Source organism: Bombus huntii, chromosome 1 (assembly GCF_024542735.1).
Source record: "Bombus huntii isolate Logan2020A chromosome 1, iyBomHunt1.1, whole genome shotgun sequence".
In the NCBI taxonomy this organism is placed as follows: Eukaryota; Metazoa; Arthropoda; class Insecta; order Hymenoptera; family Apidae; genus Bombus; species Bombus huntii.
The window spans coordinates 8,656,086-8,670,930 of NC_066238.1; the positions used below are offsets into that span (position 1 = coordinate 8,656,086).

General features: G+C 49.8%; 1 protein-coding gene across 2 annotated transcripts in view; it reads right to left on the reverse strand.

The window, feature by feature from the left end:
* The window catches only part of LOC126867844 (ankyrin repeat domain-containing protein SOWAHB-like), a 68,622-nt gene that overhangs the window by 5,459 nt on the left and 48,318 nt on the right, over positions 1–14,845 (reverse strand). The window contains exon 7 of one of the 2 annotated variants that reach the window (XM_050622855.1): positions 2,313–2,381. The exons of the other annotated variant lie outside the window; for it this stretch is intronic. Coding sequence (XP_050478812.1) covers positions 2,340–2,381 — 42 coding nt within the window. The 3' untranslated portion in view covers positions 2,313–2,339. Of the gene's footprint in view, positions 1–2,312; positions 2,382–14,845 lie in introns of those variants that run through there. 2 annotated transcript variants of the gene reach the window in all.

Below are 14,845 nucleotides of genomic sequence, written 5' to 3' on the forward strand. Positions count from 1 at the left end.
TTAATTAATGATCCACCGGCAAGACGGCAGGATTAATTGCGCGCAATCAGATCGCGGTAATTAATTACTTCGTGTGTTTGGGATCACTTTATTTTGCCGTTCAGTGATGGAAGCGAAGAACTAAAATTGCACAGAGGACTGCGACGGCAACAGCAGCTGCAACCAGTGGCCGGCTGAAAATATTCAAGGTAACGTACGCGCGTGCAATGAGTCGTAGAGCTGCTGTTGCTGCTGTTTCGCTCGACGAAGAGTCGATTAATCGGCCTAGCTGGGGGCAACGAGAGATCGTTCCTTCTTAGATTGGCTGCCCTCGTTAACCGGTTCCAGACAAATGCAGATAGAGATGCTACAAATTACAATGGTGTCGGCTTAATTGATCGAATCGCGGTGGAACTAGGGACTGCGCCATCATTGGCTCGCTTCAACTTACGTTGCGTTTGTTAAGGGAACTTTTACTCTTCTCGGGGCACGACATTTCTCTTCTTTTTAATATTACGTATTTAAATAAAATTCTTCCTGAAAAAATCTCAGCATCAAGGTGGTAATAACGTCGGAAGATATCCAGCCGTAAGACGAAGGGTTCGCAGAAAGGCTTTATGACAGGCGAAAAGAAGGTCAAAAGATCTTTACTCCGTGCCACGGAGACCAGTTTCGCGCTATTCTTTATTCCAGGCAAAGTTTCTTGCTATAGCGTTGCGTAAGAGATGCTTCTCTCGTATAAACCTAGCTTGCTGCCACCAGCGGTGTTTACGTCAAAGAGTAGACTCACATAATATTCCAAGGTAAGAGAAACAGCGTCAGAAGAAAGAATTCTACTTCTACACGGATTCTACTACATTCCCGAGTTTCAAAGAATCGCTGAACTTTTTAGAACATATGTATACCAGACAGAGTCTTCCGTGGAAGTTCACCTAACGCCACCCAACAACAACCGCGAAGGTAACGACCAAGTATGAAGTTGGTCTGCTCGTTATTTCTCTGACCAGCCGTATGATAGGCTTCCACGTGGTCGTTAGTCGTACAGACGGAGAAAGAGGCCGCTATTAAGATAGCAGTTTGCAGCCATTAATAAAACTAATCTGACGAATCGTCGGGAAGTGGAAGAAAGGTTAAAGTTATCGGATACCTCGCGCTGGTCCTACCCTGCGGACAGTTCCATGCGAGAAGGAACGCGAAATAGAGTCGACGAGGCGACGTACATTATGCGCGACGAAAGCAGTGTGATGAACGATCGCTTCGAATTCGCGAATCTTATCGGCGGTCGTCGAGATAGCGCGTCGGCTCGAGCCTTGCAAAGGTCATAGGTCAGGCAAGCAGCCGCCCACGCGTGTCCACGGAAAGTCGCGTGAATCACTACGGAGGCGCTAACCAAGGGAAAGAGGATCACAAGAGAGAAAGAGAGAGAGAGAGCAGTTTCAGCCAGGTTCGTTCTTCGCAATGGGATATAATTAACGGCTACGCGGAAAAACTCGTGAACGTAAGATGGAAAATTGCGTCGCGATCCAGGCTAACGTATGCGTTACATGTCCCTTATTAGAAGCGCGTTTTGACTTTGCGTGGGTAAGAAGAAAATGGCTGGCACGTAATTACGTCTTGAATTATGCCGAGACCGCTGTTATAATAGCGTGCGATTCCTATCGGCGTACGGCTTTCTAAACGAAATGTTCCTTGCTTTCCGCTGCAATCAATCTACTGATTGCTGGGAGTGAAAGACGGAGAGACACCGAGTCGAACAAGTCGGATCTCTCACGCTTTCGTTTTTAATAGCGTCGCCCTATCGTACGTGTCCGATCGTTACTCGCGGTTTCTCAAATAATGCGATTCTTCTTTCTTAACCGGGTTACTTTACTTACGGCATGCACGAGACACCTATACGTTTATCATATCAGCGGCAGCAATGGCAAATGTAAAATATATATTGTTCTATCGGTGAAACTATCAGAGAAAGAGAATACCACATACACGCGGTAGCCCGCAACAAAGTTACTACACGGTCAAGAGTTAATTATTCCCAGCAAATCAGCGATTCGTTCCCGCGTCCGGTCCACCTTCGGAGATCAATTGGGCACGCTGATATTCCCGGTCGTTTCATCGACGAGGGGGTCCCGTGCCGCATCGGCGAGCCGCTGGGTCGAGCCGAGCCGATCCGAGCGGAACCGACACGTTTCACCGGCGAACGAACCAAAAACACGTTCCTTTGTGCGGATACAATTGGGTGACCGGCCACCCCCGGCGGAATAATTTCAGTTTCGCCGGTCGAACGAACGAGTGCACCATTCTATCCCCCGGTTTCCCCTCGTCTTCTCGCCTCACCTCGAACGCCAGCCTGTGCTCTCCCACTATATTCCGCGTGCGTGCCCGTGGGCGGATCCTGGATGGACCTAATAAATTGTTTGTTGTAATTAAATGAGTTCGAGGGAATCGTGTAGGGCGTTTTAGGCGAAAGAGACGATGGACGGGGGGAATGGTGAACAGGAGAAGGGGGGGGGGTGGCGCACACGAACTCTATATATAAAGGAATAAAGATGAACGGCCTATGGATGGGCCGCTATCTGCGCCGCTGGAACAGAAACACGCTCGTGCCGCGACAGCCCCTGACAAATGACGGCCCGAGCGAGGCTATTGCCGCCGCCCTAGCAACCCCTCCTCGGCTATCAGCAACCCCTCCCTGCCCCCGAACCCCTTACACGCCACCGTTCCACGTCGACGCTCTTTGTCTATCGTTCCTGTTGCGCGGCGTAGCGCACCCGAGCCACCTCCGAACCGACGGACCCCCAGGACCATGATTAAACAGGGGGGAAAACGAAATTGAGCGGCGAATATTCCGTGGCGCGCGCGCCACCCCGATAAACTCTCGATTGGCTGCGAGCGGCCGCGCCGCTACCGCTTCGCTTCATCCCCCGTGAATCCGCGCCCTGGTGAACGAGAGAAAAGCCACAATGAGAGAAGTTGCGTTCGTTGAACGAAGGGTTTTCGAAATTTTGCCCTAGAGAAGCTACAGGGGTGGATTTAACGGAGCGATGGTTCAGAAAACTCTTCCATTGCTTGGTGAAAAATGTAGGAAAGTGCGGAAGATGTTTGTATTTGTAATTACGTGCGCGAGTATTTCGAATCTTCCGATCATATGAGTCGAATCTGAAAAATAGGTCTACCTCTGAATCCTAGATCTTTTGCTATCCAAATAGCATTAGTCCGAATTTCATTAGTTTACTAAACGCTAAATCCAATAGTCAGGGATTATAATACATATCGTATAACGTACTTGAAAATGGAAACAGGAGAACTACTTGTACCGTAAATTATACAATACATTTACCGATGAACTTTGTAGCTGACATATCATCTGCAGAATCAAACTATAAATCACGTCTATAATCAAATTACGTAAGCTGTATAAATTTACGAAACCGAACTCTAAATAATTTTCTGAAGCGTGTCGTTCCTACGTTACGAACAAACTCGATCCCATAGCTATCGCGTTACCCAGCTTTTTTCTCGCGGAAAATTCGTGGAAAGGAAGATCGAGCGACGGGAACGAATATCCCCGGCGAGCGTTCCGCAGGGCACGTTCTATTTGATTTGCAATTCGAATCGGTCGCACTCGCGTAACGGTGAAGAGAAGAAACGCGCGTGTGTTCGTCAGTTGCTCGTGTGTGTTCGAGATCCACGAGCGGTTGATGCAAGAGGAGGAAAGAAGAGGAGTACGAGCGGTGAAAAAGGGAGACGAATAGACGTAACCAAGCGGGAAGACGAATCGAGAGTCGTCGACGTTGTTCCACTAGCTCGGGGGGTGAAAACGCAATCTCCGGAAAGTGTCTATCGCGGATATACGTGCAAATTGATTTCGCTTCCTGCAACTTCCTCCGGAGACTCGTCGTTGGATCCTTTTTTCCTCTAATCGCGGTTTCTATTTGATTATTTGGTTTATCGGGGAATAATATCTGACGAATATCAGGCGTATCGATGGATCGAAACGACGCGACGAAAAAAATAAAACGAAGTATCGGCTGGCCAGGAGACAGAAGTGATTTTCGCCGCTCCATCGTGACCCTTTTACAACTGACAGTGTGAACGGGTCGCGCGAGGGTGACGACGAGGCAATGGCGAAACAGAGATGGATTTTTCGAGCCAGCAAGGGGTGACGGAGGGGACAGGGTATCGTGGCTCGAGTGGAAAGAGAGGAAAAGAGGCAAAACGCGCGACGGCCGATGGATTTGACAGAAAGCTTTACAAAGCGCTGTCGCGCTATTTTGTATTTTATTTTCGAGCGGCACGCGGATTGGACACGGACGTTAACAGCACTCGTTGTAATGCTTTATAATGCCCCGTATATGCCTCTCTCGGGTCCCCTGTCTCTCTTCCTCTTTGGTCGTCTCTTCTCTCGTCGCCAGGCTCTACGCCGCTGGATAACACGGAAAGGGGGATACCAGGCACACACCATCCGTCGGATTTTTCGCAATAAAATATGAGGATGGCTCTAGAGAGGGCGAATCGCCGTTCCGAGTAGTTTTCCAACCGTGGATCTGTCATTTAGCGCTCATTTACGCATTTATGTACGAACGCGTGATTACGATTCGTGGAATGTCGTTGCTTTTTGTATTATTAACAACGATTTCATCCTTCGATCACGATAGAAATATCGAAGGAAATTCAGTACGGTAACGCTCGAACTGAAACGATTCACGCGATAATCGAATTCTTCGAGCCATTCGATCTTCTCAAACAAAAGTAGATGCGAAAGGTACGAAAGAGGGTATCTCTCGTACCTTGGTTTCAACCACCGTGGTTTCAACTACGAGAAATTACAATCGACGTTTAAGAGACACGTGACAAAGAATGAAAACACGTAGAAGAAAGTGTACGCGAGGCGACGCGCGGCCTAATCCTCCAATTTCGCGGACCGATCATAATCTTCGCAGGAATTCGAGACAAGCCGCCCCTGGCGTAACTCGCCTGATCCAAGGGAGCGAAAAAGAGGGAGAAGGAGAGAGACATAATGGGCCACCATTTGGCCCCTTGCGCGCAGAGGAGAGCGCGCGCGCGCGCGCATTATTGCGCGGCCTCTCGGCGGCGCGCGTGAGCACGAGAGCGAGCGGGCGAGCGAGCGGTACGGCGCATCTTTTATTCATCCGACAGAGTGGAGCCTTAATTTGAATTGAATAGGATTTATAAATTATTTCAAATTATAGTTGCGACGCATGACCGGTACGGAGACCTGGAGCACAGCTACCGGCTGGCTGCCGCGAGTGGTCGACGACAACGACGACACTGCGCCGGTGGCGACGACTCCTGACGACGCCGACGAGCAGCACGACAAACGCTGCCGGCAGCCGCCGCCGCCGCCGCCGCCGCCGCTGTTTCTTCCTTCTCTTTTTCTTTCTCTCCACTCCGCAGATTTCACCGCAGATCGAGCAGGTGCAGAGAGAAGCAATTCTTGAATGCTCTACTCTACCACCTCGCTGCTGTTCCTTGAGAACGAACGAACGAAGGAAAAAGAGAAGCAGAGAATTGCAAAAGAGAAGAGAGAGAAAGAAGGCACGGTCGCGAACCCTTTTCTTACCGCGGCTTTTGCCGAGATTTTCTTACGTAAGCACACAGCACCGGCATCTCGCGCTGGAATTCCAAGTCCCCCGAGCGCCGTTGCGCCGCGAGAGTAAAGCTGCGCGCTCGGCTCGTGCACCAAGAAGAAAAGTATCTCTTCTCTGTCCGATGCTCGGCTGTTCTTCGACTCGGCCTCTCATCCGCCTTCTCCTTGCCCCCTTAGCCACGGCCACTGACAAACGGATACGGAGCTGGCGCGGAAAAAAGGCGCGGGGCGCGAGAAAAAGTTGCATCGGATCCCAAGATCTCCTCTACCCGACTCTCGGTTCGACGCATCGATACGCGCGGCGTATCCATCGAGACGAGTCGAGCGTGTAACGAGTTTCGAAACGGGCAAAAACGCCGCCACTTTATTGCTCCCGATAGAAATGTATCGAAACGTCGGTAAGCTGTCGCTATTTGCCAACCGGCCGTCCGATATAGCTCTTCCCGCGCCTCCCGGCTACGGAATCGACCGGTCGAGCCTGTGAAACTGCCCGGGGAATTCTCCGTTTAACGCTGGAACCGACTCACCAACTGGAGGGTGCAATAAACTTTCGACCACCGTGTAAAAATCCATCCGGCGAGTCTTCCCTGATTTCCGTGAACTCGAAGCCTGCGTTTTTACAAAGTAGCAGTTGCACCTCCGATTTCTACGACTTTAACCTTCCACTTCCATGGAAGAGTATTTAAAAAGAGGGGAACACGATCAAGGCTGTTCATATTGTATGTTGGAACAAAGCGTTCGTAGGTGAGTAACGTACGCTCTGAAGGTATATACGCGCGAGGTCCTGCAGACGAGAACGACTCCGTCGTAAATATGGTAATCCCGAAGTATCAGCGCTACCCGGTGGGTCGGGGACGATAACGACCATTATGCGAATGCTCGACGAAAAGAGAATTAGGGGAATCATTTGTTAGGCGAGCTGTCCGTCGCAGCTGATATAATCCCCGGATGTCGGCGCCGAAAGACACTCCCTGCAGGTCGTCCCGCGACCCAGCCAAGATCTAAATGACTTAGGATCTATTCTGTAAACCTGTTTCGCCAACGGACATAATGGCCGTCGATTTTTTCTTGAAAATCGAACGATCGATTTATCAGCACGTTGGAAATTCCTTGGATTTGATTTCTTTGAATGATCAATTTCAGTTGAAACGATCGAACAGGTTGAATCAAATGCGTTCCTGCGACTTTGAGCAACTCTCATAAGCGTAAATCATAAGAATTTGTCTTGACGACGTTGAAAAATTGTGGAATATCGTCAGATTCATCGATGGATAAATAATACATATGCCCCCAGAATTATCATAATATGATTCAAAGTCCAAAAATTTTACGTCAGCATCGAGCCATTTGTCGAAGACACAAACCGCAGAAGAAACGGATCTTCTCAAGAAAACGACGTGGATCGAAGTCGTACAAACGATTACGTCTATCAGGGGCAGAAGTAGGTGTCCATATATCTGTCATCGGTCGATCCGTTGATGTCGTATTCACCGGTTAGAATCTCGCAGGGAAGAAACACGGGTTTTGCAGGAGCTGGGACGTTGACCAGGTCAGGTTTTATTCCCACGGGATCGGAAACGTGATGCTGCACGTCGCTCGTTCCTTCTCTTGTTCCCTTTGGTCTCCCAGCGCGAGTAGCGGGCAAAAACCGCGAACGTTCGCGTTATGAATTACAGATTGGCAAATGCGTAAGTACGTATCGGGCCGTGGCACCGCGGGTAACGCATACCTGGCCTCGCAACGAGGCTACGGGCCAAGCAGAGATACGCGGAGAGAGAACGAGAAGAGAGGAGAGAAACGATGAAGTGAGCACAGCAGCAGGTTGCAGGTCGCTCGAAGGGGTGAAAGAACGGCCGCTGTCGAGCTTCGTATTCCGGCCTGTCGTCTTCGTCCTCGAAAGAGTCTCAGCCTGGCGGAGGATAAGCAGAAGAAAGAGAGAGAAAGAGGTAAAAGTACGACCTGCTCGGACCCTACGGAGAAAGGGAGACGTAAGAACCTCAGCGTGTATACGTATAAATATATATACGTGTATATACGCGCTCTCCGGGATACGTCACCCGATTAATTTGTTGTTAGCAAACAGGTTGGCAAACTGCGAGCGGATGCTGGCTCGAGCAAATAAAGGAGCCTCCATTTATTAAGCCGGCAATAAAATAGCGCTCCTCTGCTCTTCGTTTCGCCGTCTCCTTTCTTCCCTCTTCGATTCTCCAGTCCCGTCGTCCGTGGGTGGAACAGCGGCGAACCAAGGAGGAAGGGATGCCGCCACGGTTCCATCCGACAGAGACAGAGAGAGGGGAACACGTCGGGGGACATGGCTGATTTATGCGAAAATCGGGGGACTCTCTCTCAGCCAGGATTCACGGACCCGAGGAACACTGTGTGGAAGTAATGCCCTGCTACACACTCTGGCTGAATCGGGTTAATCCACCCCAAACTCCGTTAAGAGGAAGGAAGAAAGAGAGTGATAGAAACCGCAAGAGGAAGTATCTCAATGACGACGACGACGACGATGATGCTTGAAATGGTCTATTCCATTCTCTTTCTCTATGTCGATGTGTAGGGGGACGGCCATAAATAGGACGATTAGCTTGCTGATTTGTTGCTCCCCTTCGTCGAGTCTATCGTCACCCAATTTGGTCTGGCATGCCGGATTTCGACAAGGTAGCGATCTGGGAAATCGATAAGCGCGCGATTCCACGAAACCGTCGGAATAATATGCTCGTTTGCTTTAATTATGCAAACGCGATCGAGCCGAAATCCGCGTCTAGGCGACGGGTTTATCGGCGGACAGATCGATTGCGCCACGGATCCTGGCCAGATAGTTATCGAACCCGCCGCGTTAATTCCTCTTCTCCCGTTCTGCTTAACATAATTCGTAAACAGGATTCCGTGAAATTTATCGACTTATCGTTTATATTATTATATTATTTGACGCTTATCTGCCCACCTCGCACGATACATTACGCGATTATGTACCACTTACAACGCATATAGAAGATACATACGATTAATCTAGCTCCGTCAGCGCGATCGCAGTCGACGCGCTGATGAACAGTTCGCCATCCACCGACCATTAACCGCGTTCGCCGTTGTAAAAACTACCGTAGTTACGTTGTTCTCGCGGTAATAATTAGTTCCGCGGTATTAACGCTCGCATTATCCGACTCGTGTTTCGAAACTTTGGACACCTCCACGCTACACGCCGTAGCTCAACATTCGATATATTACAATGTACGATATAGAAGACAGATCTCTAACGCCTTGCTATGAAAAACGTTTAGTATTTAGAACGTAATCGCGACAGTGACGAATATCCTCGTTGAAGCAACCGGTGATTCGTATTTCAGTCGGTGGTTATCTATTCGCTTCGAAGGGGGCAGATGGCGGCGATGCGGGCGCAAGACGAACGATCGAGCCCGCGGCCGGAAAAGCGGCGTTACCTGGCGTGATTCGTGGCGACGGCGCGGAATAACGAGGCCGTGGATAAACCTAGGGAGGAGGCGAACCGGTGGTTGGAATATATATACATATACGCGTTCCGTCGGGTTTCACCGGCCACGTCCCCGGTTCCAGCGACGGGGGCACCATGGAAACGACGCGGCCGGGTCCCATGCTGCGCTAGGAAGCATATATCCTCCGCTATCTAAATAATTATCGCGGCCATTACCATCACGTGGCGTTGTCCGATGGAACCAACGACGCGACGTAGCGCCCCACGCCGTAACACCACCGAAGGAATATTATGTATAGTCCTTGCGCTCTCCTCCGGCAAACGACATATGCGTGAGCGTGTAACGTCGTACGTCGCAGAAGGATCCAGCTACCGTCGCGTGTGTGCGCTACGGTCGCACGATGACCTACCTTGCGGTTCTTTCACCCTTTCTTTCTTACTCTTACGCTTCCTTCTCGATATACGTTCGTATCTTGTCTGTATCTTCGTCTTTCGGGGGAGACAACCGTGGCCGAGAGAAGAAAACGAATTGGCTGTTTCGATGCCGTGGCTCCTTGACTTCCAGCCGCGCCAAAGAGACGAATCTCCTCTCCGTCGCGCGCGCGCGCCTTATTGATCGCGCCACTTACGCCGACATGTGTCGCGATACTTATCGTAAGTCGTGTACGCATACCGCGCAACCATGTTCGCCGAGCGACCGATGCGTCTCGACTACCGGCAACCTGAATGAGCCTCCTGGTACGCGAAGCCCATTTTTTCCACCTGAATCTCCATCTCCGGAGATTTCGAGATTTCTACCGGCTCTCCTCTTCCGGGGTGGATGTCTTCTCAAGAAGTACAAGCGTGGCCTTTTGTCTGACGGATCGGCGGCAGTTACGGTGGTATGTAGTAAGTGAAAGGACTCTTGTCCTCGAGATTGCTTTGCGAAATAACCAGTGTCGTCTGTTGTGCTGTCTATATGTACCTTTGATTCCGAGGATTTCTTCGATCGATCGATATATTTCTCTCTGAGAAATCATTCGAGTGATGAGGAAAATGGTAAGAATAAATTCTCTTTAGGTAAAAGAGATTGCAACAGAAATAGAGCAGTTTGCCATGGATTCAAACGTTCGGATTACTCCCAAGACGACCGAGGCCGTAAAACAGAGGACCGCCGGTTCCCCGTGGAACACGCGGGACACGAATACAACATTAGGGGGTATAGAAAATTCCTGTTCACCAAGAAGGAATATTTAATTCAAAGGTTAGAGAGGGGATCCGGAGAAGAGAGCGAGGAGGAGGAGGAGGAGAGGCCTGCGGCGAGCGGGTAAAAGAGAGAACGTCGCTTCTGAAAGTACGAGGAGGCTGGTGCTGGTGGCTGCTGCAGCGAGTCGAGCTGCTCCCTCTCGGCTCGAGGGTAAAGGCACCGCCAATTAGCTCGAAATAATGAACGCATTTCGGCGTCTTTTGTTTTGCTTCCGTTCGCCGCCTAGCTAGCTAACAGAGCGCCCCGAGCGAGAGCGTGGCATTACAATGGAGATTCTGTTCCAGAAATTTACCGTGCGCCACGACAACGTCGATGACGACGATGCGAGAAAATTACGGATAAATACCTACGTCGACAACTGTCTACTCTCCAGACGAAACAGAAGCGATATTTTACCATGAAAAATAGAGAAACACGCTTGTCATACAGGTGCCACGTGCGATAAAGGCTGAACTAACGAAGTTCGTTCTCGTCCACCTTTGACATCGAAGTATACGACTGATGTTTCATCCCTTGGAAATAAAACGTTTGGTCTTGATAGAATCGATCGGTTTGGTTTCTAGATGCTTCGTATTATGGTGTCAATACGCGGATTCGAAGTTTCTCGAAGTTCCAAAATTGGACGTTTAAAATTAGAGCAAAACATTCCTTTGCATTTCCTACGGAGCCAAGAAACGTCTGTTCGCTTAGTGAATAATACATTTCCGGTGAATATCGAGGATCGGGGAGACGTACGATACAAAGTGAGTGAAGAGCCCTTGTCATTTTGGAGCACATCTAAAGAGTAGGTATATAAATAGGAACGTCATCTGTCGTTTCATCGGTGCACGACATTCGTCCCTTTATCTAACGAGTAACGCCAAAATTGGATCATCCGTACGACGCAATTGTATTTCACAATCTACATATTCCAACTATACTTAGGTGTAATCGTTTATTTATGAAGGCAAGTATTGTCATTTGAATCCACATCGGAACAGATGTCTCACGATGACGCTGGAAGGGGATATTCGTCTCGACAAAATGCTACTTTCCTACGTTAATTTTCTAGCTTTTGTTAGGTCGCGGACGCAAGCGTGGGCGTACAGGCGTGACGAACGAGCACGAGAAGCACACAGGCACGAACACAGGCGTGAGAAATCAACGTTTTCAGCGGTCTGAAGCACGACCGTCGCGCGAGCACCATCGACAATCTTATCTCGGATAGCAACGCGGCCGATTCGAAAGACAGAAACTCGCGCCGGTCCCGTGTAATATCCCGATCAACGGGCCGATTTGCCTTTCACCTCGCGATAAAACGACACCTTACAACTTTGCGATCAAGATTTCCACCCGAATAGTTGACAAACTTTACAATCTTCCTAAACAGTTTCGTACATGACTATTTTTATGACCGTAATAGAAACAATCAGTCGCACCTGCATTCCTTTGGCTAGCTATCTTCTTATTTCATCCACAATACGTATTTCTATCGTCGTTGGAATACCAAAATAATCGAAATCTACGTGATAACCAATTTTTCATGCTATAGGAAAAAAGGGTCGACTTTATGATTCCTTCAGAGAAGAACTACCAAGAGCCACAAAGACCAAGTCTTGGAGATAAGCTTCCAGACGGGCATAAGCCATACGGTCGCAAACGGTTCTGGGCGATCGCGGTCGTAGCGGTCCGGAGGCCGACTGGAAAAAGAGAGAAAGAGCGGTGACCAGCAAGAGGAGAGCAGCGAGGGTGAAGGAGGGAAGAAGGAGCAGAGCGCGGAGAGAATCTCGGGAGGGCAAAAAGCAAGCGGCGCGATCGAGTGAGAACGATTCAATCAGGAGCCACATAAATCTCCTCCCCGCGGACATCCCGAACCCGATCCCTTCGGTACCAACGGGGACTTCCCTTCTTCTTTCTTTCCACCGTTCCACGATCCGCAACGGGCCGAGGAGGCTGCGCGTTGCTCTCGTCCCCCTTGCTCCCTTGGTTCGACCGCTTCGACTCGCCGCGAGCCTCTACTCGCCGCTCCCTCGACCGTGGTATTAATTATGCGTCGTGTGCGCTCGCGGGCATTCCACGGCCGGTACCAGTATTTGCGGCATTGTTAATCCGCGCTCCCCATCCGCTACCGTTCGCGTCTCTTCCTCCTTTGCCTTCTTTTCCCTTCTCTCGTGCACCCTCCGCGTCGGAGGAGCCTATCTCTTCTTTTTGCCTTTCGGCTCGATTCTTCGCGTACCGTCTATCCCGAAGCGTTTCGTTCTGCTCCGGTTCCCTCTGACGACTTCGACGAGCTCGTCGTTTTCATTATCGTTGACATCGTTTACCTTCGCCAATTGCCCTAGGCGGAATCCCTGGTTCGACGATAGGCAGCTAAAAAATGTCTGCGTCAACCTTTGACAGATTTCTTTGCCTAACGATGTTCGAAGAGAAGCATCTTCGACTGTAAGTGATAGTACCGTTCGTAAATAGCGTAGGAGATTTGTATATTCGACAAGCTCTTAGGTTCTTTTTTCAATGATTTCGCGTTATACAGTTTCAAAAATTATAGCTCTCTGACTAACGAGACAACGATCCTTCGACGACGTAATCGCCTGTAATCGTCTGAAAACGACACGCTCGAGGATTAGACGGTGATCTCCGGTCCATAAGTTATCGACGACGAAACCCGTTTTTATCTAAAGATCTGAAAGTCGTTTCACCGAGGACTTCCCGCTCGAATTCTCCATGACGAAACGCGAGTACGCTACAGGTAGTGGTGTGACCTTTCGATCGCTTCGAAGCTTCTTGGGTTCCCGACGAGACACTGTGCAAAGCGGAGACAAAAGGGACCAAGAATGGGACCGCAAGATAAAACGCGGAGACACGCAAAAATGCGTTACTGGAAGAAGAACGTACGCGCGAGGAGGAACCGATAGCGTGGCCCGGTCTCTGCACTTAAAACTGTCGTAGTCGGTGCGCACATGGTGCAACGTAGCGCGGATATCTCAGGATTTAAATGAACCCCGGCCGCTGACACTTTAATGCCTCTCGCGTTTCGTGGGCCGGCCATCTTGTTTTTTCTTGTTCCCGCCGCGCCAGTCGGCCGCGTCATCGCTGACATAATTGTACGCGGCGGTGATGTACGAAGGACGGGGCTGACGTTGATTACGTTCGAGCAGAAAACACGTATATATCCATCGAGGAACGTGGTTTCGTAATTTTGCCGGAGAGAAGAGCAACATACACCCAGGAGAAAGAGATGAAAAAAGAAAAAGAGCGAGAGAAAAAGAGAGAGGAGTTCAGCACCGTTAGGGACTATAAAGTTAGGTGGCCTGTCCCCTCGATCACACCTAAACGTTCGTTCAAAGGAAGCTGCTTATTTGTGGCCTCGAGATAAAATCGCTCGTGCCATTTTAATAACTCACCGTCGAGACTCGCGACGTATTGTGAAACGCGGAGACGTCGAAACGGTTCGGCTCTCCACGAATTCTCCGGCGATTAACGATCGAGCCACCGAGTACAAATTACGTCCGTGAGAGAAAAGTTTATCGACGATGTTGTTGGCGGGACGTGAACGATTTTCTTGAAACACCAAAAAGAAAAATGAAAAAAAAAAGAATAAATAGACAGAGAAAAGTAAAACGAAAGAAAAAAGAAAGGAAGGAGAGAGATTTTTGGTGGCAGGCGGTCGTAAAACAGGCATAACCGAGGCTAGAGACGTTTTTCCGGCTGGTGACAACTATTATAGCGAGACTGCTCCTGTGGAACGGTAATTCATCGCGGTTTACGAGCCGGAGAGAGCATCCAGAAATCCCATTTTCGTGGATGATTGATTCAATTGCATCCGCGTGCCGGCCGTGCAGGACATTTCTCTCCTCGTGGAGGACCCTGCTAACCCCGTTATTATTTTCAGGTCTGCGGTCTGTGTTTTTCGTCCCGTGGCGGGCCGGTATAAACGCCATTTAAATAAATGGTACTTTTAAACCGATATATTATGCGCCGGTCCAGCTACGCTCTTTCCAAGCCCCCGTTGCTCTCGCTCGCTTTCATTTTACCTCTCTTATTCTCCCTTTATCCTCTGTTCAGAGTCGTATGGTGTCTCGCTCCCTTTCTCTCCCCGACAGCAGCCGTCCAGGCGGGAGTGATGGACTGCCGGGAGTGCACATGGGTGGCTGATTCTCCGAGAGTGCATGGATGCACTCTTTGCGTATGCGTCAGCGCGGGGGTGAGACGAGGGAGGCCGCGTGTCCCGGCTGCGAGTGGATGTTTTGACAGCGAGTCGCGCTAATCGGTCTTTCCACTTTGCCCTGACGTACGGACCCGGCTGTACTTCCCGACGATTTCTAATTGGCCGGGGAACGCAACGCTGGAATAGTTTATCCTGATGCCTGATCGTCGAAGACAAATGTGAGTGTCACTGCATCGAGACACCAAAGTCGCGCGACGATTATGGAAGAGACGAATTGGAGGAGGCGCGCCGTGTTACAGGCTAGACGACCGCGTGGTGCACCGAAGACAAAATATACCGTAAAATCTCTACGTCTTATGGGACTTTGAGTCATGCGACGAGTGGCAATTTGGAGCATCGTGTTTAGGAATTATA